This window comes from Macrobrachium rosenbergii, chromosome 37 (genome assembly GCF_040412425.1).
Source record: "Macrobrachium rosenbergii isolate ZJJX-2024 chromosome 37, ASM4041242v1, whole genome shotgun sequence".
Taxonomy (NCBI): domain Eukaryota; kingdom Metazoa; phylum Arthropoda; class Malacostraca; order Decapoda; family Palaemonidae; genus Macrobrachium; species Macrobrachium rosenbergii.
This window is the reverse complement of record NC_089777.1, coordinates 47,229,173-47,256,672: the sequence shown is the minus strand read 5'-3', so window position 1 is coordinate 47,256,672 and position 27,500 is coordinate 47,229,173. Positions and strand designations below refer to the sequence as shown.

The 27,500-nt window shown below is 36.4% G+C and overlaps 1 protein-coding gene across 1 annotated transcript in view; it reads left to right on the top strand.

Moving 5' to 3' along the window:
- Positions 1-27,500, top strand: part of LOC136825539 (tachykinin-like peptides receptor 86C) — a 279,402-nt gene that overhangs the window by 157,698 nt on the left and 94,204 nt on the right. Inside the window, exon 4 of the mRNA XM_067082133.1 lies at positions 3,441-3,575. Coding sequence (XP_066938234.1) covers positions 3,441-3,575 — 135 coding nt within the window. The remainder of the gene's footprint in view (positions 1-3,440; positions 3,576-27,500) is intronic.

Below are 27,500 nucleotides of genomic sequence, written 5' to 3'. Positions count from 1 at the left end.
TAAAATGTACCCCCATCGTGTTTCAAAATTTCAAAGTTGTGTTTGGTGGACGCTTCTTTCAAGATGCGGGCGGCATCATATGATAAATTATGTACTAAAACGGGCAGGGATCTTTCAACTTGTTTCACATTTAATTTCCTCTCACATAACCCGGCCCAGTCTCTTGCAATTGTATTGAGAAAATCATCGACACACTGTTCACCTACATCTACTCTGTGTACGCAGTATTCGCCGCTTCTGCCATCGATGATGACATAGCAATAGGCGTACGCTTTCTGCTTCGAAACTCGGGTTTTCATCTTCTTCTTCCGGCTGTCTGTTGTACGCACTCAAAATTTAAGAAGGCAATGTGTGAGCTTTTATTCAGCGCTTTCACCTTGGTGAACTGTTTAAACTGGCCAGGTTCAGGGTATAGAACAGTGGTTCGGGTTGAACATCTTTGGGTGTGACCGTCACGGATGGCTGGAGTTTTGAAGAGAGTGAGGCAATTGTAACACATGCCCACTGCATGGTCACGCCTACCTGATTTCAAACGGTGGAAAGTATCTACGAAGGTTGGCAAATCCTTGATGAGGGCGACATGGTCATCAGTGATCAACAGTAGAGGAACTGGTCGGGGACACGATTTGTTGCCCCCCTTTCTGGCAAGATGCACTGTCCAGTGTTTTTTCTGTCCCTTTCCCATGACCACTTCACTCAATTTATATACATAAATATTAAGGTAGTTATCCTTCTCTAACGTTTTGAAGGTATCACTGTTCACAGGTATGTCGGGCATGTGTTTAATGGTGAAGCGTTTCAAGTTTATTCGTCTTTTCACATCTCGGGTGAGCTTGCGGTTAGGATCATCATTTCCCTCGAGTATGCTGTATGCTTCTAACGCTGTAATGACGCAGTTGTACCCCGACTTGATGTTAACGATTTGTCCACCACCCCTAACTCCTTCAGGATACTCTCGAAAATTGGCCATGTTCACTAGTTCTCGCCAGGAGATCTTGATCTGTACACTGCGCAACGATGTGATGCGCCAACCTGAACCTTCACTCAAGTTTAATCTATCTTCCAGATTACTTGCAACATATTCGATAGCCTCGTCTATCACATCGAGCGCAGTGTCCACCAGTGTTAACACTGGTAGGGTATTAATGTAGAAAGTACCAGTTTCACGAGTGGCACTGGCACCCATCATTCTCTCTCTGCTGATGACAATGCACAAGTATAGCATGGCGCTATTTACATTCAGGTTGTTGAGAGCACGTATAACCTCCTCGGCGAGTTGCATTCGGTTAAGTCTGAGTGCCGTTGTCACATCGATGTGCGTTCCCACCGCAGTCGAGTATGTGATGGCACTCACAATCCGGTTGCCTACCTCTCCTTCCCTGTCAAGCAACGGTGCTTCCTGCTGCTGGGGCACTCGCTGTTTGGCACCGCCTACTCGACAATGTCTTCCAGCATTCGCTGTAGATGTTTCCATCGCATTTGCTTCACTTGGTGGAGGTGCAACAGTCGGCGGTGGAGGTGTGACGAAGGCATTTGAAGTGGAGGTGGAGGATGCTGCGAAGTAGGGATGGGTGTGGTGAATTTTAAAAGTATCAAAAGAATGTTTTATATGTAAAAGGTGACAATGTTTTATTTTATGGAGACTGGTCAAAATGAATTTTTCTTACCAGATACAGGAGTAGCTGTGTTCTCTCCTACAGAGGTTACCCTTGCTTTGTGCTCGGCAGAGGAGTAGTGTGGGTGTTAGGAGAGGCTGCAAAATAGGAATGGCTGTGGTGAATTTTTAATTATAAAATGGAAAGTTTTATATGTAAAAGAGCGGCAATATTCACGTAGACTGGTGTTGCATCATATATGAAAAATTATTAATTATTATTATTATTATTATTATTATTATTATTATTATTATTATTATTATTATTATTATTATTATTATTATTACCAGAGCTGAGAGTAGTGTTCTCTCCTGCAGGGATGAGTCTCAGGTTCGATCCTTTCTGACCTCTCTCTGCTTCTTCTTCTTCTTCTTCTTCTTCCACCATTAGCGCTACTCTTCCTCCTACACAATGTCTTTGCAACTGATGGTATTAATAAATCCCATGGCATTGGCTGTTCGCTACTGCTCGAGCTGTCATCGCCATTGCTGGAGCTGCTGGAATTACCCATCTCTGCTGGCAGGATGTTGTGGAGTATAGCTACGCGTTCTGTGAACTGGTGTCTGTCTCACCAAACTCATACATTATATAGCGGGACGTCACTCCTAATCAAACTCTTATCGATAAAGTGGGATTAATAACAGAGAGATACCTAATCAGATATCGGTAGAGTGGGATTAATAACAGATAGTTTATAACGCTTCAACTCTTATCATTGATACACCTGTTCATGAGTCACGCGGCGGGTCTAAATCATATCAGCAGCGGATACCTAATCAGATTCTTATCGATAGTGTAGGATTAATAAGAGTTAGTTTATAACGGTTCAGCTCTTATCAGTCACACAGTTGTGATCGAGTCTCGCAGTGGAGCTCTCTAATATCAGTTCAGATCTGTTCAGCAAGGTGTCTCCTCCTCCTGATCAGACTCTTATCGATAAAGTGGGATTAATAACAGATAGTTTATATTGATTCATCTCATCAGCCATGCGACAGTTGATAAGTCACCCAGTGGGCCTCTCTCATATTAGTTCGGGGATCTTTTCCCCTACTTACTTCATAATTTTTTTATATATGCATGTTATTTTCGATAGCAAAAATATAAAAATAAAATTGCATGTTATTTTCTTCACCAAAAATATAAAAATAAAACAAATAATAATTGAGGATACCAAATGACACCCTTTCTTGGGGACGCCAAATGTTCAGGAAGCCAAATGGCACCTTTTCCCCTACTTACTACATAATTTTTTTTTTGTATATGCATGTTATTTTCGAAAGCAAAAATATAAAAATAAAATTGCATGCTATTTTCTTCACCAAAAATATATAAAAAAAAATAAATAATAATTGAGGACGCCAAATGAGACCCTTTCTTGAGGACGCCAAATGTTCAGGACGCCAAATGTTCAGGACGCCAGGACGCCAAATGGCACCTTTTCCCCTACTTACTACATAATTTTTTTTATATATGCATGTTATTTTCGAAAGCAAAAATATAAAAATAAAATTGCATGTTATTTTCTTCACCAAAAATATAAAAATAAAATAAATAATAATTGAGGACGCCAAATGACACCCTTTCTTGAGGACGCCAAATGTTCAAGAGACGCCAAATGTTCAGGACCTACCAATATATATATATGTATATATATATATATATATATATATATATATATATATATATATATATATATATATATATATATATATATATATATATATATATATGCTGAGACAACAAAATTTTATTTTATTGAAGCAATCCTTTCTTGATTGCTTTCAGATACATAGCGATAGTGAAGCCTTTGGAGCCAAGAATGTCCAAGACGACGGCGAGGATCTTCATTCTCATCATTTGGAGTTCATCAATGCTGCTTGCACTCCCTTGCATCCTGTATTCTGACACAGTCTCCGTCAGGTAATATGAAACGTTATAGTTTTACTGTATTTCAAAATTTTCTTAACGTTTTACATTTGTTTTTCGTACAAATAGACTTCTTTCTTGCATGAGTATTTCACTTACTTTCTTAAAAGTTCCCGCCTTCTAGCACTCAGATAGTAATGTAATGTCTCACTCCACAATGACGCTGAAAGCTGAATAGATAGTTTTTTATGTTCAATTCTTTTTTTACAAAAAATATTTTGCTGATTATTTGATAGACGTCTCATCTAGTCACCTGAAAATATAGGATTTTTAGAGAGCAAATATTTTCGAGAGTGGTTGGTGAAGTATATATTCAACTTTCGACTCCTTATTATCAAGTTTTCAGAAGAACAGGAGAAAGTTAATATTTAAAAAAAAAAGAGAGATTATTCTATTTTATATGTACTGCTAAAAGTTGACGAGGCTAAGATTTTACGTAAGATTCTAGATGGTATTTACTAAATGGTTTTGACTCTTTGTTTTAATCTATACCAGTGTTTCTCAAGTTTTTTTTTTTTTTTACTTCATGGCACACTTGTAGAGTAATTAAAACTCTGGGGCGCACTTTGAATTTCAGTAACATTAAATTACCCATAAAATGGCATTTTTTAAAATATTAGGCCTTACACGTGGCAAGCAAACTCTTATTTCCTCATCAGAGCATCTAATTTTTTATCTATTTGTACATGTAATTCTGGCAAGTGCAGAAAATCCTAATGCACATTCAAAGCTTCCGAGCTACTGAAGGATCTTCCTCTTTGATGGAAATCCAAAACTGATGAATGGGCATCTCTTTATTTCGATATTTAAGCAACGATCAGCAAATATGGTAGCCAGCTCTTCTTCTGTTAACAATAAGCCAACGTCACCAGTTGGAATGTCAAGAAAAGGAATGCGAGTCCAACCATATTGCTCACTGTTTATGGATGGAAAATAATAACTCAGGTTACTTTCCATAGTTGTTAAATGATCCAATATTAGAGGGATTAAATCATTTACATATACTTTTCTAACCAAAGGAAACGTTTCCAAATAGCCCGAACTTGCTTTCCTTTTCCAAATTATTAGCTTTTTCCGGAATACTTTAATTTTGTCGGCTGATGAGAGGAGGTTTCATTTCCATTTTTCATAGATAAGTTCAGAGTATTCACGTATTTCAGTCAGGTATTCCAACTTTGAGATCCAAATTCACATTCAAGAAGTTCGTAAAAGTCCCTTTAATTTTTTTTAATTTCTCAAAAAATGTAAGTAGTTCTTGTCGAGGTTCAAGTACACGACAGAGTACCTTACCTCTTGAACACCATCTTATGCAAAAGTAAGCGCTTATGTTGCGAATCCATATCTTCATAAAGTAATGCGAATATACGAGCTGTTACTGGTCTCGTTTTAATGAAATTTACCATTACTACAACTTGATCCAAAACTTATTTCAATTTAGTGCCCAGCGTTTTTGCCATTAGGACCTCTGTGCAAGAAGCAGTGAGTTGTAAAAATAGTGCTTGAACTTTGTTGTTTTACTAGCGATACAAGACTAGTAGAATTTACCATTGATGGAGCTCCATCACTAGAAATCCCAACACTCGATTTCCAGGAAAAATGCCATTTCTCAAAATAGTTATTCAAAACATGAAAAATGCCTTTACCTTCAGTAATGGAAGTCAAATCTTTGCAACAGAGAAACTATTCTATCATTTCATCTCCATCAATAAGGCGAATAAATGGCAATGGCTGCGCTTTGTTGGTTATGTCCGCTGATTCACAAACTTGAATTGCAAAGAATGTATTCTGAAGCTTATTACTGCACAGATTCTCCTCAGTATAGTTGGACATTTCCAAAATACGTCTGTGGACAGCATCATTTGACTGCGGAATTTTGCTTGCTTCTTTTTCTGTATCATCGCCTAACATAGCCTTAACCACCTTTTTGCGTGCGAAAAAATAATGGAGCCAGCAACAGCATGAGATTTCATTTTTTTTAGATAATTATTTCCGAGACTTCATAAGAAGCAATCTGGGATTTTTCAGATAATGTTGCTCTACTTTTGATAACAACTGTTTGCTTCGTTTGTTGCTCAAGTAATTTTTTAGAATAACTTACGTCTTTTCCTTGGAAACCGCAATATGACGTTTGGAAATGTTTACTTAACTTACTAGGAAGCATCGATTTGTTTGACATTCTGCATCCACAGACCAAACACAGTGGAAGAGGCTGATTTTCATCTCCAGTCCAAGTGGAGCCATAACTTAAATAACTTTCGTAGTATTTTTGATAAGGCCTTATCTTCTTTTTCTTGCACTTGAACTAGTTTCACCATTAGAATGAAGTTCGTCACTTATGCGCCTCTTGCTTAAAAATTTATCCATTTTATGGGTAGTCAGTTTTTGTTTCTAATATCATAATTCACCGAGTTTCCTGAACGAGAGCTTTGGAAAGTAGCGTAGCAGCGTCCGGGGGTCCACTGACTGACTGGTCATAATTGCAGATGCCTTTGTACGAGTATTAAAGTAGAATAAAGAGATCAGGTCATCGCCGCTAATCATAAACCCATTTTGACCTGTCGGCTTAAAAAGGATGTTCTTTTTCTAGGTTATCCCTTTTAGCTGAGTTTAGCAGTAGTAAAGAAGATTTAATCTAAATGTTAATTCTAACATTGAGATAAAATCTGGGAACAACCATCCGTGAGAGAGAGGCTGATTTAAATCTCTTGAGGATCGGAAAAGGGAAAGGATTATCCATTCTTTCTTAAAGCTTAAGGAAATCAGCATCCAATTTAAACTGTTAAAAGACAAAGGCTTGACTCAGACATTTGAGCCGCGTGCTTGGTATCTTTATCCTTCTAAAAATACAGATTTGTTTAATATAAAAAAATCATAAATTAATATTTCTTAAGAAAAATTTGAGAAAAGCTGACTAGACGGTTATCTTAAAAGAGATAGCTTGTAAAAACAAAGGACAGAAAGTTCTCTTGATGGTCTTTACTATTAAATGGCCAGAGACGTTAAAGTGTTTCCACATTTCTGCAGGTTTATCTGAAGCCCTCTGGTTTCGTAATACCTTTTATGGATCTTGGTAGTCTGTATCTACAAATTTCCTATATTAACCATCACTCTCCCTCTGATCATCTTCTATTGAAAGTTTGTATCTAATGATTGTTGTCATCATCACCATCAGTTGTAACAGCAGTCCGCCTGATTTTGAGGTTGTCTCTCCATCTAATCTTTCCTTCAGTATATTAAACACGCCATAATTTCCACATTATCATCCTCGATCGATACTTTGACTTTTCTTATAGAAATCCCCATACACAAAATATACCACCAGTGTAGTTTTAATTTCATTTCATTCTCGGGATTTTCTTTCAAATTCTCTCGAAACAGCTCGTTTGTAATCAAGTCCTACCATTTCACTCCTCTGCGTCCAGGATCCATCTGCATACAATCTCCATGTGTTAACCTTTACTGATGGCCTCATAAGTTACCCTCTACTGATGTCTGGGTCAGCGATTCTTAAACCAGTAATCCCAACCAACATTCGGAATCCTTTTCTTTATCGCTGTCCAAACCTTCGCTCTGTCGAAAGATTTACCAGTAGTTATTCTTATATTAGATTATACGCCTTCCCACGTGGAGGGAGTGTCTTCACAGGGTACCAACCTTCCTTTTGTCAGCAATTTTTTTAGGATATATTGCCACGATGCACTTGTCGACCTGGCAGCTACTCACCACGGTTGACTAACTTCTATATACACATTTTTTTTTTTAATTCTAACAGGGACATAGTGAACTTTACTGAAAAAGACCTGCATACATATTCGAATATTCTTGAAACCGACCTTGGGTTTTTCGTAAGTGGAGTTGGTGGCCTACAACCCTAATTACCATCGACCGTAGACAAAAGCTATACTTCTCAAACAAGTTTTTCATTTGTATTGCTTCTCCCATCCACAGTTCATACACTATTATTATTATTATTATTATTATTATTATTATCATTATTATTATTATTATTATTATTATTATTATTGTTATGGACTGTGTATACTGTTTTTCCTTTTGCACTATTTTAACAAATTCTGCATTTGCTGTGATGAAAAGCTCTCAAAATATGGTAAATAAAATTATAAGGACTTATAATCTCATTAAATACTGATAGTAAAATCAGATTCCTAGAAATATCGCTTGCCTCTTATTATTATTATTATTATTATTATTATTATTATTATTATTATTATTATTATTATTATTATTATTATTATTATTATTATTATTGTTGTTGTTGTTGTTGTTGTTCATTTAAAAGAATGGCACTCTGTATGCTGTTGAGCTTATATTTCGCCTTCTCAACTCGGTGTATAAGTTTCTTCGTTTCAGCAAGTAAATTATAAAGCAGCTTTCCGAAGTTCATTTTTATTCCGGAGCCTCGGCAGCCCCTGAAGGAGGTGAATGGCGCCAGGGGTACTACCACTACTACTTACTGTAGATTCAGCCAGCCTTTTGCTGGCACGGGCTCTTGCTCTTCAGCAGCCCGTAACTGATGATTGATATTCTTCTAAGAAAAAAGATAATTAACAGTTCGTGCAAGTACAGTTTATGGTTTGAACCATGCCCTCATTGTTGATACTATTCGGCCCAATCTAACCACTGGGCCAGAAATGACAAGGGGTATTGGGAGAGGAAGTGTTATAGCAGGAAGTCCCAGTGAGTACATGCAGGGAATATTTATACCCGAAAACGGGTTTACAAAAGAAGAAAAGCTATTTTTGTTTGATCGGTCATATCCCAGGAGCTCTCCCATTGGCTGCGAGTCTGACAGACTGTTTGGCAGGGGCGGGGGCGCTCTGCTCGCGGCTCGAGGAGGCTTTATGGTTCTCTTATTCCTGTGGGTGAATTGTAGTGTGTGAAGAAACAAAATTTTATAATTTAATAATTTATTTGGCTGTAGACCATGTGTTCAACATGAAACAGTAAAGTGTTTTCAGAATAAGAGAATAAAAAATGTCCAGTAGGATGAACTTACGTTTATCATGACTATTTAAAATGTTTTCAGCAATTAGGTGGATGATTTAACAGGTTTTTATCTTACCTTCTGGAAATCAGAGGCCGAAAAACCGGTTACTATCATATTTCTAATTTGTTTTACCGCTGCATTTGGAATTATTTTCTCATATGATTGACTGGTATGCACATTAGGGCAATTTAGTTAAAAATCTTAGAAAAGAAAAACAATCAAATCCAAACACTTCGTTCACTAAGAGACCTTAGATAGGGCGTTTATATTGTTACAATTACTTTTCCAATGAAGCGTGGGTTAGATCCAAAGACAATGAAATGACGTTGCAGATGTTATGGAAATAGGTTGCAGGAATGATGGGTTATTTCTATACGATACTGAAAGGTTACATACATGTTATTGAAATATTTTCAGAGACGGAAAGAACTTAAAAATGCATAAAGTATATTACAAGAATAGGGTGGAACGAAATGATGTTTCCAGGATGAGCAAACCTGATGCACAGCACGAATTCAAATTAAAAAATCTTATGATGTTATGGAAAAGCTGCAGAGGCTGGTAAAATAGTTATTAAATACTTGTAACAGGAGAAAATTTTTAGTCAGAAAAAATAGCGACATAATTGGAATGATGCTTGCTAATAAATTAACTGGTAATAGGGTTGTGGAGTGACACCTATTTAGGTGAGGAGGCTAAGGGTTTACTAATGTCCATTGAAAAGTTGAATCTCTGGTTGCAGGAATTTAATTAGAACATCATGAAATCGTTGGCAGTGGGATAATGGATAAGATTAAGGCACTGAGTGTTCTGTCTCCTCTTCTTCAGTTCTGGCCACCTGGTGGATGCATTTCATGCATAACCTTGGCTGAAGTTTTAAAAACAGTAGGCAATGCCATGACCATTGTTTGGAGTCAGTGGTCTTAGTCAGCTAGGAACTGCACACTGCAATTGAACTTAGCATATCCTTTAGTGTATTTCTGTAATCCTCCATGTATTCTGACACAATAATTGTCTAGACACAATTTTGAAATGATCCTTTAGTGTATTTAGCCAATCCTCCAATTCCATTCATATGGAATTTTTGCTAAGAATCTCCTAGTCTATAAATGCTAAGGATAAATTGAAAATAGGAAATTGGAATTTGAGAACCTTAGATCAAATTGAACAAACAGAACGGGTAGAAAATGAATTCAAGAAATGGGAGCGGTATACCTCAACTGTTTTGTGAATCACATTACAAATAAATGGGAAGAGAGTGGGTGGAATTAATGGAAAAGCAAAGGGGGATTGGTAAAGAAGTAGGCGTGACCTTAACACCAAATACAATATTTACAATAAAAATTCAGGCTTCCATAACTCAAGAAGGCATCGACGTATTGATGTGCGGTTTGAATTTTTAATAGAACGAGAGAGCAGCAGATTACTGCTTGGAAGACTGAAATAAAAACACTGCAGTATGATCATCATAGTGTGTTATGCACAAACAAATGAACTCTGAAAAAATAAAAGACGAATTTTATAAAGAATTACAGACTATTTTGGATGAACTGTTGGTGATAGGAATGATAAATTTAGAAGAAACAGTGACGGTTTGAATGATGTACTGCGTAAGGAAGACCTGAGAGAGAATGTAAACGAGAATATTGTGCAATTCATCAATTTCCGTGCTACACATAATTTACTAATTGGAGATACTCTTTTCCCAAAAAAAGGATATCCATGAACACAACCGGACAGCTACACATGTAAGCTACAGAATCAAATAGATTATTAACAAGCCCACAGGGGCTGCTGTCTTGAAATTCAAGATTTCAAAGAATATGGTGTTCATTTGACAGAAGTAACATAAGGTAAAATTAAAATAATACAGAAAGAAGAGATCAGTTATTAGAACAAATAAATTAACAAATTAATAAATAAAAAGATAAAAATGTAAGTAAATTATAAAATACCAGAATTGCCTTCGGGTCATATTGCATTGCATCTTCGCTTGAACTTTTGAGGTTCCTATTGCACAACATCCTCAGGGAGACTGTTGTATAGTCCAACGGTGTGAGGAAAATAGGGCCTCTGGAAGTTCGATGGCGGGGCACATTTACTGTGTACTAATGCTGTTGTTCAGCAAATCTTGTTGTTCATAGCAGAAAGGGGAGATCAAAAATCAGTTGTGAATGTGAAAGGTCTCTGTTGAAATGCAACTTATGAAAAATTGACAAACAAGAGACCATCCATATAAGGTCCACATCATAACTGTTAATGTTAAGAGACAGAGACCTACAACCAGAAACTACTGTCTAAGAGAGATAAATCTCTGGCAGAGGCAGATATCCATTCTGAAGAACAATATTCTAGTATAGGAAGAACAAATGGCCTGAAACAGGTTGCAATGATAGCATCACTGTTATAAATATATGAGGCCTTATGTACAATACCTAACTTCAGCCTAGAATTTACTGACGCTTTCATTTCATGTTTCTCAAAAGTAAGATGGGAGTCAAAAGTTGCGCCAAATATGGTTTGAGCTTCAGAAGGGGAGTGATCTAATAATCAACAGCGATTTAATTTTACTGGGGTTCAGCCTCATACCTCAAAGACTAAAGTCACTAAACCATTCACTAATCGGCTCCATGTTACAATTGAGACTGAGGACAGCTTCAGTTCTCATAAGCGGAGACTTTACTACACCCACAAGTGTTGTACCATCGGTATACAGAACAATCTTGCTTCCCAGGCCAACAACCATGTCACTTGTATACACCTAGAATCACAGTGGACCAAGAACACTACCCTGTGAAACTCCAGACACAACAGTTGTCGCTTTGGTAAAGATCCCACCAACAGCAACTCACTGCTGCCTTTTCGTAAGGAAATCTTGAAGATATGCTAAAACATAGCCATTAATAAAGAGAGAATAAACAGGAAACTTTACAGCTACAGAGGAGCAGATGTCGCCAAGAATCACCAAATAGTCACTGCCACCCAGCATAATAAATATTGACAGAGTGCCTTGGTTTGTTACAGTAAAGCTTCTCGAAGATGAACGTCAAGAGGCTTTTGCAAATGATTTCGAAAAAGAGATGCACCTCTAGAAAGCATATCTGAGAAGGAGCAGACAATGAACTGAGGACAGGTGAGGACAGGTTGACATCAAGACTGTATATCAGTCTGCTGGAAAAGGAGTACTGGAATATGGGCTAACAAGTTCGAACCTTGGATATCTGATGAGCCCTAGAATACAACAAAAAAAAAAATAGATAAAAGCAAAAGGTAGACAAATGTCAGGAATGAGATGGACACACAGAGTAAAACTAACTAAACACTAAAATCTAGGTAGTGAAATTAACCAAAGTTCAATAAGAAATAAAGAGAGAATATTTGAACAAACAGGTTGGTGATGCTGACAAAGCCATGTACTCAAGGACAGGCATTATAGTCTATTTTTTTTTTTTTTTTTTTTTACCTGGCAAACTTGCACTTAGCTGCTTGCCGCTGATTGGATGGACGTCCTGTTGTCCGAATCTCACAGTTTTGTTTTCACACTGTTTCAGAATTGTGATTATACGGTCATAGAGCGAGTTAAGAGCTAAGTTATGTAATTTTATGTAAATACTAGTTGTAATAAACGTAAGTATTAAGAACTTACATGCCGAAATACATATATTTAACAATTATGAAACGACACTTACCGAAGCCGTAGACTAGAAAAATGTTTCAAACGCATGAACTTTAATGTTTAATTTTTAGCTAGATTTTTAGCGAAACCATGCCATTGGTGGTTTGGAAATAAACAAAATGTGTTTATTGTGCATTGCTGAAGGTTCTATAACGCCTAAGAACAAAAAATCATCATAGAAATTTAAGTTTGGCGGAGAAGTTGAGGAGATGGAGTTGTGAGGGGAACAGCTAGTGAGTTGCCGTCTGCACACACCACTTGCAACCAGAATTATCTAGCTTAGAATCGGCTATCGAGCAGGTGCCTCACTATCTATTTCACCTATATTTCAGTCATGGCCACAAGAGACGATACAGATCAAAGCACACATGAAGGAACTTCAAACACCAAGCAAAGATATAACTGAAAATCTCTATTTGAAGAACAGTCAATTTACTGAAATTTTATATAGCAGAGAGTAGCACACTGGCTACAAAAAAAATGTATTCATAAATTCAATGCATATTCAATTTGCCTTTATACATATCCTAAAATATTAATGACATTCCGTCTGCAGTATTTTTGAAGTGAAAAAAATTAGCATTATGATATGTAAACATCTTAATGATTATTTTAGGGACACAAGAGCACCATAACCCAGATTTGAACCTCCCGCTGAAAGTACGTCAACCTTGTGTCAACCCGGTGGCTGTTCCTCCCACAATTCCACCTCCTCAACTTCTCCGCCAAGCTTAAATTTCTACGATAATTTTTTGAACTTATGCGTTATAGAACCTTCATCAATGTACAATTAATGCGTTTTGGTTATTTCTAAACCATTAATGACAAGATTGCGCTAAAAATCTAGCTGGAAATTAAACATTAAAGTTCATGCGTTTGAAACATATTTCTAGTCTACGGCTTCGGTAAGTGTCGTTTCATAATTGTTAAATATATACAGTATATAATATTTCGGTATGTGAGTTCTTAATACTTACGTTTATTACAACTGGTATTTACATAACGTTAAATAACTTAGCTCTTAACTCGCTCCATGACCGTATAATCACATTTCTGAAACAGTGTGAAAACAAAACTGTGAGATTCGGACAACAAGACGTCTATCCAATCAGCGGCAAGCAGCTAAGTGCAAGTTTGCCAGGTTAAAAAAAATAGACTATAGTGCTAAGGTAGCCCTCTATTAACGAAATATCCAGGAATGAAAGAAAAAGAAAAAATACTTGTCAAAAGAAGTGATGGGCGAATAACAATACCAGAAAAAGAACGAAAACGTTGAAAACGTTGAACGGGATACATATACATATATACATATATATATATATATATATATATATATATATATATATATATATATATATATATATATATATATATATATATATGAAGGCAATGTGATTGATATACGTGAAGGTAAAGACCAAACTGTTTATGAAAGAATTCACATTTTATGAAGTGGTATGGATAATGAAAGCAGACAAAAAACACCACGTTATAATTGAATCACTGCAGAGGATATCAGATTAAGCTGAAATGACACTTCGTATATTAATCAGACTGTTCTGCAGAATATGGAGTGGAAACAAAGTATTTTGATCGGGACTGGAAGCCATAGCAAAGGCTTCTACAGAGACATTTCATTTGCGTCGGTTGTAATGGAAATTATCTGTGAGCTTATTCTGGGTAGGCTGGAGAAAGGAGTTGATGAAATGATGTATTAAGACACTGTGCATCGTTGTATGGAATATAAAAAAAAAATCCTTTCTGATGGCTTCTTATCATTATTGGAAGGAGCTGGACAGTGCCCACAAAGCAATATTATGGAAGGCCTTGAGTCACTATGTTAAAATTTTCTGTTAAATATATAAAGCTAAATGAAATAATCAATTAACAAAGTAATTGCAAAGCTAATGTTGATGGGATCTTGTCAAGTGAATTTGCAGTAAATAGTGGGTACCACAAGAAAATATTATCTCACCTTTCCTGTCAGCCCTTCCCAGATTTTATAAATAAGAAAAAAACGCGGTCGGAGATGGACAAAAATATTTGGAGTGATGTTACTAAGTTTACAGACAAGATGTAGAGATGATGCTGTTTTAAATTATTATTCATCCTGCCTGAAATTTCCTGATTCACGATTACACAATAGCTGGTAGATGATGTTTTGACAGTGAATTCAAAATAACTTGCATACTGGATAGTACCTTATAAATTACTCTTCAAATAACTTTCGCGGAGAAAAAGTAATTTTTCAGGTTATTTCTATCAGGTTTCCTTCAGTAACGAACGAAGTACAACTCCTTTGAAATTCACAGAACTGTGAGGGTCAAAAAGAAAGAGGAGAAACAATTATAAGTATCACACAAGAAGGGAAATCCTGTTAAAACAAAAGATCAAAGGTGGTACAAGCGATCAAAGTGAATAAAAAAAAAAACATATTTGGAGAAAATGGAAACAGGTACTTCTAGCGATGTTGTGTTATCCGAGAAATAAAGGTTCTGCTGTGAAAAACATCCACGCAGAATCTTATCCCAACACTAAGGTCACACCAAACGATTCCCAGCAAGAGAAAAATACCGACAATTGTTTGTCCATACTAATGGATATCCCCGGAATCTGAATTATTAAAAAAATATGAATAATTTTGTCTTTACGATGAAACATTGTTTAAGAACTTTATAGATCTGTGTAAGTAACTTTTACATGTAATAAAAAAACACTTGTTTAAATTGTAGCCACTCGTTATATTAGGACAAAATTAGTGTTTCTTCGAGTGCTATTTGAATTATGGTAGTTACATAAATATATATATATATATGTATATATATATATATATATATATATATATATATATATATATATATATATATATATATATACGTTTTTATATGGTTTTATTTATATATATCTGTGAGACAGGTAGCAACAAAAGGTAATTTCTTGTGATTCTGAGTTACGTAAAAAGAGGAAAACAAAGGAGAACAGATATGTTATGAGGGAAATATTACATAAAACATGGGCACATTTATATTTATAAATGACATTAGTATGGAAAGAGGAATATAGATTGAATGAAACTAGCCACATATATAGGGGTCCCTCTGAAATGAGAGATATGCACATTATACGCCAGTAACGAAATAGACAAAGAATGATATTCGAATATGCCAAAGGATAATAAAATATACTGCCGATGCCAGAGGCACGGATATATAGACAATGATTTCTGGCTCTCTTTAAGCAAATATACGAGACAAAAGCGTGACTGAAATGGGGCTCTTCCAGGGCACTTTACCTTAGCAGATTTTGAAGGCGGTCCATTTTTTCTTCCACGTGGTGAGATGATTCATATACTCGAAACTCAAGCAATGGCTGTGGGCTCAAATATGTGGAGAAAACACTTGGAATATCGAAGGGGCACGAGGAGAAGTATACTTTGGAAGGGCCACGTGGTTTGGGATGCAAGGGCATCGATGGGGCCAGGTGTTGAGGACGTCTTACTCCATATCTTCCAGCCCGCGTGTGTGTCGTGACCTCGTGGGCTTTTGCTTTTATCCTTGGGGCGGGGGTTCCAACATATGTTTTGTGATAAATGGGAGGTTTTGCCTGTAGGAAAAACACCCAAGACAGATTACTTTTGCCTCGAAGAAAGATCTTTATCAAAAGGAGGCTTTAATCTTTTAAACCCTTGTTTTTTAAGTCGATAGACAGATGGTCTGTCGATTTGATAAATAAAACACAACAGAACAACCAACAACAACAAAGGAGGGGGAGGCAATTTGCTAGCTTCTTTTAATCATATATATATATATATATATATATATATATATATATATCACGTTCCATATTTTCGTGATTATTCAGATATATATATTATATATATATATATATATATATATATATATATATATATATATGACATTTTTATCACACTGTGATTATATACAATATACAAATAATATCCAGACTGCTTCGAATATCATTACGATGGTGAATTATCACCGAAGGAATTTTATAAGTGATAAATTGAAGGTGATAATTCCCATCGGGGATATTCCCGAGGCAGTCGGATTTGATATTGCGACATTTGTAGCTTCATGATATATATATATATATATATATATATATATATATATATATATATATATATATATATATATATATAATATATAAGCATCAAGCACAACTTCTAATTTTTATAGGAATAAAGATACATAGAAAGGTGCTAGATTGCATTGCACGATATTGACTGATAAAAACAGGAATAAACTCGTTGTTAAGAATACCCAAATCAAGAGATGGAATGGTTTATAAAAAGGTATCCTTGGAAGCCGCCTATGCTGAGAATGGGAAACTCATAGTGGCCTAAAAGCCTTCGAATGGTGGATTCTTTCAATAACATTCGTTGATCAAATATGCGGAATTCGGACAGAGTCGTTCTTTCCAGATACCTGCGCATAAAATTAATGCAATTATTTCTGCTTGATACGCTGGTACGATCAAAGGAAAAACACCAACAGCTTATTGTAAAATGCCAATTCCTCTTTGTTAAAATATCTTTTACACAAAAAAGGCTGTTGGTCAGAGAAATTCTCTGACCTTAAATGTCAATGATTGCAGTGATAAGCGATATTAAATGTTTTAGCAGTTTTCCACTGAAATTCATCCTGTTAAGTCCTTGAGGGACTGTACAGTTGATTGCCTAATAATATTGCCGCAACTACGATTAAGTTTATGAAAAAATAATTAAGTTGCTATGATATCCGGGGAATTCCAAGATCTTCAGTCTGTTCAAAGATATTAACGTTGTTTTCATTGCATGACCTCTGGTCTTCGAAACTTGTGAGAAATGCAGAGATGCGACGAAGAATTGAAGGGTTTGCACAGGTGAACAACTGGATTGGAGTGGTTTCAGAATTTTATCGCACTTAGAGCGTGAAGATCGTATGGCTAATGGAAAGAAGGAATGGGAAGGAGAAGGAAGCTCAGAAAACATTGGCAAGGTAGACCACAAGAGGTGTTAGATGAAGGTCCTCAGTACCTTGAAAACGTGTGTTTCTTTACGAAATAGAGCAGAATGATGGATTGTGAAACGGGTTTCATCTCACAAAGGATAAGCTTTTAATGCTAGCATATGAGACGGCTGATGCTGTGGATATATCTGCTCAGAGAACTGGTCTTCATTCGTCAGTTAAAAAACGAACATTGTAATGAATTTAGTAATACTTTCCTTTGCAACCACCGCTGCTTAGGGGAAGAGGTATAATCACACACATACAAATATACATACATACATACATACATAATACATACACACGTACACATATATATAATTATATATATATATATATATATATATATATATATATATATATATATATATATATATATATATATATATATATATATATATATATATATATATATATATAACGAGTGTTCTGAAATTAGAGCCGCCCCACACAGAACAAATGGAAAGCTATTAAGTTTTCTGCTATAGCCTATCTCCAAGTACATTATTTTAAGTTTCTATTCAGCTATTTTTCATTCTACATTTCTTGTATTTTCAGACTGAGTGACGGAGTTAGATACAGCCATGGCTAACGACTCGGAGGAAATCAGATGGATTGACCGAATCCGGGCTATAACCTTCAGAGAGGCCAGGGATGCTGGCACATCCTTCATTTCACGTTCCTGGATAGCTAAATACATTAAAATAGATGAATCCTTTGTTAAAAGAAACTTGAACAAAAATCCATATGACTGTCATCGCGAAAAGAGTGAGAATCTTAGAAGGCCTGAAGTCCTTTCTCAGGAGTCAAAAGACATCATAGCTGAGGCAGTGGGTAGACCAAGAAAGTCTTTACGTAAATTGGTGCTTAACTAGAAACAAAAAGGTGAAAGAAGAGAAGTTATAGTGCTGTATATCGTGAGTTGAAAGAATCTGGTATGAAGCCATTTCATGTTATCAGCAAGCCCAACATCACTCAGTAACTGAGAGAAGACTGTGCATGGTTTTGTGGTTCATTTCTTAAAGATTGGGATGAAGCTGATTCTCTCCATGTTGCTGCATCAGATGAATTCTTCATTTACACAGTCAGGAAGCCAAATCACGAAAATGACATCATTTGGGCTGCAAAGTTGGATGATATCAATGATGACGTGCGCTATCGCCAAGTTGTGAAATTTCCTGAATGTTTGGGAATTTTTCTCTGTTTTACAGCCAAACAGTTAATGTGGATCATCAAAGAAAAAGGACAGTCATGGAATGGCGAATATTTCAGAGAAACTGTGCTTATTGGTGGAGTATTTCCTTTCCTCAAAGATCTTGAAAAAGTTTTTTCTGTTGAAGAAGTCACAATTTTTGCATGATAAGGCACCATGTTTCAAGGCTCTTCAGACACAGGAACTGCTTCGAAACAGTGGTATCGATTTCTTCTCGTCAAGTTAATTTCCAGGTAGCTCCCTGACCTTAATGTGTGTGAAAACATTGGTAGTATCTTAAAGGATCGTGTTGAAGAGAGGTGATCAAAGTGCTCAGGGAAATGGAGTTTGAGTCTCAGCTTTTTTGCGATTTGCTGAAATCATACCCCTCAAGAATGCAGGCTGTGGTGCAGGCAGATGGAGGCCACACAAAATATTAAATACTCAGAGAGAAACTTAAATAAATACCTGTTCTGAATTACTTTTGTTTTTGTCTATATCAATTTTAGTTTATGCTGTAGAGGGGGGGCCCTCTAATTTTGAAACACCCTGTATATCCATGTGTGTGTGTGTATGTGTGGAAGATGTTATTCCCCTATAGATACGGACTTTTTTATACTCACAAATATCACTTAATATTGAATTCATTATAACAATGAATAACTTCATCCCAAGGGGAACTGGAGTTTATAAGAAAATCAGACCTGCTTAGGATTCGAACGCAGGCATTTAGTTTAGATACAGTGATAAACAGTCGACTTGATCATTCTGCCATACATATTCCTTTTTCCAATTAGAATCAATGTCAACCCAGCTTCCGCTTTATAGCTGAATAGGGAGATTTAATACTTGGCCAGTTATGAATTTTCACCACTTATAAACAGCAGGTGCACGTATATATAATTTTCCGTGGGTTACGTGATTTTCAAGGTGTAGTAAATTCAACATTCACACACACACACACACACACACACACACACACACACACACACACACATATATATATATATATATATATATATATATATATATATATATATATATATATATATATATATATATATATATATGATGATTATTATCACTTTTGTACGTGATTCATTTATCACACATTACCACAGGTGAAAAATAAGAAACAGGGTGTAGGTCCTGACCGGTTTCGACTTTATTTCAAGCCATTGACGAAGGACTGATACAGAGTGTGAGAAGTCACAAATATATATACTACAAGAACAGTACTGACGAACATACACAACCGTTAGAGGCTCCATATCCCCCTCAGGCCGGTGTCGAGGTAGGAGTGGCCTTTAAAACTCATTTGGCTAAAAATCACAATGGAATCTCAGGGACATTGCTGATAAAACAGACTATATCCCACCTCAGATCCACACCTGACAGGTGTCATGGAGGCGGAGTTTGGAAACTCATTAACATTACTACCCTCGTACTGTGTTTACAAATATGATAATCCTATTTTCATATATCTCTACTGCCTACCTTAAAGTTTAAACAATTTACAAATTTCTTTTGATATTAAAGGATCAAGTTTATACATCCCTTGACTGATATTCATATTATGGTTGTAACTTTCTTTTATGAAGCTAGATTCAATGATGTTCCTTTCCAGTGCATTATTAGAATATACAATCCTTTTGCCCCTTCCCAGTTGATAGCATGATTGTTCTCACTAACATGTACAAATATACCACTGTTCCTTGTGCATATCTCACACATTTCTTATGTTGTTCAATTCTTTTTTCCAGTGCTTTCCCGGTTTGGCCAATATAAAAGTTGTCACAAGACTTACATGGAATTTTATATACACACCCTTTAATATTGTCTGGGAGTTCTTGATAAGTATTTTTTCATTGTTGTATTGTTCTTAAAAGCGTGGTGTTAATGTCATTTGTGCATTTAAGAACAATACAACAATGAATATATATATATATATATATATATATATAATATATATATATATATATATATATATATAAATATATATATATATATATATATATATATATATATATATATATATATATATATATAATATATATATATATATATATATATATATATATATATATATATATATATATATATATATATATATATATATATATATATATATATATATATATATATATATATATATATATATATATATATATATATATATATATATATAATATATATATATATATATATATATATATATATATATATATATATATATATATATATATATATATATATATATATATATATATATATATATATATATAATATATATAAATATATATATATATATATATATATAATATATATATATATATATATATATATATATATATATATTATATATATATATATATATATATATATATATATATATATATATATATATATATATATATATATATATATAAATATATATATATATATATATATATATATATATATATATATATATATATATATATATATATATATATATATATATATATATATATATATATATATATATAAATATATATATATATATATATATATATATATATATATATATATATATATATATATATATATATATATATATATATATATATATATATATATATATATATATATATATATATATATATATATATATATATATATATATATATATATATATATATATATATATATATATATATATATATATATATATATATATATATATATATATATATATATATATATATATATATATATATATATATATATATATATATATATATATATATATATATATATATATATATATATATATATATATATATATATATATATATATATATATATATATATATATATATATATATATATATATATATATATATATATATATATATATATATATATATATATATATATATATATATATATATATATATATATATATATATATATATATATATATAATATATATATATATATATATATATATATACATATATATATATATATATATATATATATATATATATATATATATCATATATATATGAAAATATATATAAAATAATATATATATATATACATATATATATACAATATATATATATTATCATAAACTGGACGTCTTGGTTGGGGAGAAATTGAAACAAGGTTTATATTGAAGCTGCCACGAAACCAAGAAAACCCAGCTTATGAGCATAAGGAAAAATTATTTGAAAACTTACCTCAGATTTTCCCTGAATTACAAGTGAATGAGAAGGTCGCCATTTGGGAATTAGAATTCTTTACCAAATTTACAGGGGTTTATTTACAGAGACTTACCAAGTAAACAATGACACAAACAATACAACACGATAACTGATGGGCAGACTCACTAGTAGAACACATGGAACAATAATGCAATGATTGGCAACAAGCAAGCTGATTAATAAGGGGGCCAATGTGCAATACAATCAGTCCAATGATAATTATAATAGTTAGTCATGCCCAGATTACACGAAATAGTCTCAGATGATGCAAATGATGGAACTTCAGGATGGGAGAATAATTCATATAAATATTTCTGGGCCACAATGGACTTGATCTTGACTGCGACCAGGAATATTCAGTTGGGGTGGCAGGCTGAATAATGGGGGCACAGAGTGCGATAGGGCCGCTTGTCTCTCCTGAAAGAGACGTCCTAGATTAACCACGGAAACACACAGAAGGAAATGTGGGGATACTTTACACAATTAAATATTATCCACTACGTGGCCCAGCAGATAATTATAAGATCATGTAAGCACAGTATGGAAATCGTAACTGATTGGGCTTTAACACAAGCACACGCACTCGCACTAAGAGAAGATTAACACTTGTAATGCTTAGCCTAAATAGCCCTTAAATTGCACTGAGGGGGAGGGATAAATGGATAATTATCACGAGATCTCTACTGAAATTCAAGGCACATTTATGACAAGATATGGGAGGCAGGCAGGACTCTTACAAAGGAGGATTGCTTTGTGGAGGAAGGAGTTAAAGTTTAAAGAAATGGAATTTTAAGGAGTTTAAGTAAAAGCGGGGAAGGGCTGGTTTACTGACTATTTGCGATGGACAAACCTTGTCTGATAATTGTGGCGCCAACAGTCCTCTCGGCTGTCTGTCGATGGTAGTTCAACCAGCGTAAACGGAGAATAGGGGGCAATAGATCCGCCCGGTTCAGAGATGAGAAAGCTTCTGTTTTTCCCAAAGCTAGCTGCGTCTTGTGGGGGCTCAGCGTTAGTCCGACATCCCTGCAAATGTGTCAAGAGAACCAGCAAAGAGGGCAGAGGTAAAGCACATTTAGGATTAGGTGTTTTAAGATTAAAATCCTACCTGGTCCCTAGTTTTCAATGGCCTATTTGACCTTCCCCATAACGAAATGATTCCCCATCGCGTGATGGGGGTGAAAAAGGGAGTGCCTATTGTCTCCTAGGATCAGGCGATGGGGGGTGTTCCCCCCCCCCCCAATGCTACACTCTGGTACTAACGGCCCTGATCTAGTTCAAACTATGCTTGGTTCGTCCATCGCCCGCCAAATGTCCCAGCCCGACAGTCAAATGAATAGCAGATTATTTCAAAATTAAATAATGCACAGAAATCTACAGGAGGGAGGAATGTATATCCTTGACAGGTCCCCCCTTAAAAAAGGCCCTTCACACCCTTTCGGGTGTGAGAGTCTTAGCTAATTCCTCACGACTGGCACGCACTGAGTTATGATAGGCACTACGCTTTACGATTAACACGCAACAAACTGAAACAGGACTAACCTGAAGGGTAATTCACAATGTATGATTAAGTAATGTAACAGTTTGAGTCTAGAGTGGGTTGGAAGGAGGTTAGTTGGAAAAGGGTTAGTAGTACAAAGGCCTAAGTGGTTAATGGTTAATACTACGGGCTCAGAGGTCACACAGGCTACCCTCTCTGGGCAGGTGCCAGGATTGCTCTGAGATGGAAGCGGCACTGTGCCAACGGGCATGAGTGCCAAGAGAGCTTATGGCTCTGACTTGCTAAGTGAATTTCCTCCACCCCTTCTTCTTCTTTGGGGGCCTCCAGGGTCTGGCTAGGCCATTCCTAGGGGGCGATGAGGTTACCGACTCTGAAGAACAGCCAGGAGTGCCGTCAGGAGCAGGATCAGGGGCAGCCTCAGGGCTATGGGTTGGCCTCCTGCTTCGGCTGCTGTGACAACTGTCGTGGGAAGAGAACCAGCATCTGCGTCCTGCCCGGGCAGTTCCTGGTCAACCAGAAAAGAGGTAATGTCCAGGCCTGCCAGAGGGTCATCCTCAGCAGGTGGAAGAGCTTGGGAAGAAGAAACATCAGGGGTCAGAGGTTCGCACTGTGCGATTATCACGGTTGTGAGATTTGGTGGATCTCCTGCAGGAGGATCCGAGTCATGTTCTGGATCCGGCACTGGCACTAACTCAGGGCCAGGCACGGGAAGCACGCTTGGCAGGGAGCATCCAGCCAAGATAGGCAGAGCTTGGCACTGACCAGTGCTCGCAAGCGGCACTGGCAGCGAATTGATGTCAGTCAAAGCTGAAGGGGGACCAGGGGGATCAAGACCCCTCGGTGTCCGTGACGTGATTTTGGACAACGATTCCTGTCTTGGTGAGAGGATTGGGCCTCTTGGTTCGGTGGAGTTGGCCGCTGCGGCTAGCCTACTGGGGCACTTGGACCATCTCTTGGAGACGTTGCAGGTCCTGCAACGGTAATTGGTGAGATCCCTTCGTGAGGAGGGAGTAATGCGTTGGTAAGCAGTAAGGCCCTCTCAACCAGGCTGATGTCATAGGTCTTGAAGAGGAACTCGATCTCTTCGAGCCATTGTTCCGGCTCATCTTAGGTCCATTTTCCCACAAGGCTATTGACTGTCGACAGAGACGTATTTATGGCAGATGGAGTGGGGCTAGAGGCTAGTTGTGCTGCTAAAGCTTCTGCGCTTTCCTTCTTGGCTCTCTCCAACTCGAGCTCCCTGTCTTTGAGGGCTAGTTCATGCTGTCTTCTTCATTCTTCTCTTTCTTCTTCTTCTCTCCACTGCTCGGCTTCTTGCTGCCTTCTCCGCTCTTCTCTTTCTTCTTCTTGCTATCTTTGTTCTTCTTCTTACTTTCTCTTCTCAGCAATCTGTTCCCTTACAAACTTTTGAAGGGCCTGGCCAGAAAGACCGCCCTCCTTCCCTATATTCCTAAAATATTGTTGCTCCTCGGTTAACATGTTGCTGATGGGGAAGGGGTGCTGAGTGAGTTAACTGGGTGTTCCCGGAGGGAAAGGTTTGTGACGATGAGGAAGTGTCCTTAGATTAGTGGCACTTCAATGAGTAGCACCTTTGAATGAGGTGGCACTGTGGATGAGTGTGTCGTGCGAAGGTCACACTAGGGGAAAGCTTTCCTGAAGGAAGTCTTGGTCCTTATGGGCGGATACGCTAGCAAATGGAGTGCTCCTGAAGGCTCTATGGTCCTTATGGGCGGATGCACTGTTAATGAGGTGTTCCTGAAGGAGCTACGCTCCTTATGGGCGGAAACACTGGTTGTATGGCACTCTGTTTCTTCAATGCAGGTGCAGTGGCTGATAAGAGGTTGCTTTGGTTGGGTGGCACTATGGTGCCGGTGTGCTCCGTGGAGCAATGCAAAATGCCAGTGCATGAATTGGCACTGAAGGTGAGGTACTCTGCCTGAGCAGAAGGTAAGTAGGAAGTAAAAAGGTAAATGAGAGACTCCAGCAGAAGGGAAGAGATAGGAAGGTGAAAGGAGAAAGATAAGCGCTTCAGTGATTGGGTGCTTAGCAGTGCCGCACATTAGTGGCACTGGGAGAAATGGAACTGGATGTGACACGAGTGGGTAGCTAGTTATGAGAACTAGAGGGCGCTGCCTGCCATGAGGACAGGTAGGATACAAGGGAGGCACACAATGTGCAGTGTTTTTTAGCACTTGCAACAAGCAAGTCTGAGATAAGATATACCCCCACTCCCGCTGTCCAGTTGGATGACACATAATGAGATATAACATATATGCGTTTTATAGCGTACGATAAATCGTTTGAGCTGAAGCACTTGGAAAGAAAAAAAAAGCCATTAGGTGCACTTATTCATGAAACACAAGTGCTCAAAACTACGCACTGTGTATAGGATAAAAAATTTTTTCTTTCTGGGTAATGCTATGGGCCCACGCCCATCAAACATACACAAGACTCTTAAAATACAAACAAAGTCACTAACGACCAAGTCCACAATAGGTGGAATGCAACAGAGTGTACAGAGATGGAATCAAGGAGGATAAGTAAAAGCTGAAAATAAAACTTAATATTTAATTGTTTTTTAGAAAGAAATGACCACTGAGCCTCTTACAAAATACATTAAATAAACACAAAAATCAACCACACACTGAAAACATCGAATAACAAACACACTTACACCAAATTAAGATAGACTATACAATTACACTTTAAAGAGAGGGCCCTGAAAGTAATAGAATGTCGAAAAGACAGAATAACCTAACTTATTACACACTGAACCAAAAATAAAATAAACTGCTTCCCTTAAGTGAGCTCTGAAACAGTAGTAGTGGCTAACGCAGCCTTCTAATCACGGGTCGAGGGGAATAATATATATTCTCTTGAGACCTTACCAAACGTAAGAGAGGTCCCCCTGGCAAGGAAATAACTGGACAAAGGGCGCAAACTGATGAAATAATCACTTTTACGTCGCAAGACGATCAACGGACACGGCCGTCCGAGGGGCAATCACACCTTACCAAGAGAGGTCCCCTTGGCAGTTTTACTGGACCAAGGGCGTAGCCTGACGAATAAATCAATCTCCCAAAGGAGGACAGAAGCAGCAGCTGAAGAAAGGTATGTATTGCAATCCAGAGATAGTCCAATCATAAGGCAGGCCTACACAATGATAATCGTCCAGAAAACAACTCTCTCAGTCCTTGTGAGACAGCGCCGAATACAGCTCCGGATGAGAAGCCAAAACCAAACGTGAAAATAAAACAAGCTCATTGTAATTAAAACTATACAACAAGTCAGAAATGTCGGGGAGGAGGAGACAGGGTCATTATGTTCCAAAAGAATAATTACTGCCAAAGTGGCTTATTCAAAACAAATTAATTTACGTTAAATTAAACACATACTGACAGTAATGAATTTGAAATTCCAGATTAAGTATTAGTATAAATCCTTGTATCTGCCTTTTATGATCTGTGAGTTGGTTCCCAAACTCGTAAGTAAATTATGTGGGTCCCGTGTTAAACTGAACGAATACAAGAGGGAAGAGAAGGGAAAAAAACAATCTTTCTCTCTCTCTCTCGGTGAGCGTTATGTAATGGCACGTATTTGTTATGAAATTTGTTAAAGTGGTTTTCTTTTAGTCTCAAGAGAAAATACAGTCTTTTGCCGAATCACGTTAAGTTAAGGTTTAAGCATTTATGGAACTGCTACTGTCTTGCACACATCAGAACTGTGGTATGTTGCGCAAGGGTGTTTCAAATTGTTTCACAAAGTTTCCCGAGTTCCGTTGAGCACACAAGGAGGAGGCTCATTCCTTGAACGAACGTTGTGGGGCTACTTCGTGCGTGAGACAGCTGATCGTTCGCTCTTGCTTCAGCGGCGACAGAGCACAAACTGGAATTAGAAGAGAAAAAAATTGCACTTTCTTGCTAAATGCAGGTTTTAAATGTGAAATGAATTATTTAACTTTGACTGTCAGCACTGTCTTTACTTTACGTTAATATATTTTAATATGCACTGGGAGGGTCGTTAAATAACTACGCTCGGAACTGTTTTCATTTCTCCAACACTGGGACAGTTTATGCATGCCCCATTTTGAACACACCATTTTTCGCTAGCCGTGTAAATGCCAGATATCGCTACACGGTTTCCTGTAAGCTAATGGTTATTTCAAAATTTATCACTAACCAAGAAATGTACATTTTCTTCACCACTTTGAAATAAACTCCTACACACTAGCAAAAATTTTAACTAACCACTTCCGGACATATTCACTCGTCCAGCAACTCTCTGT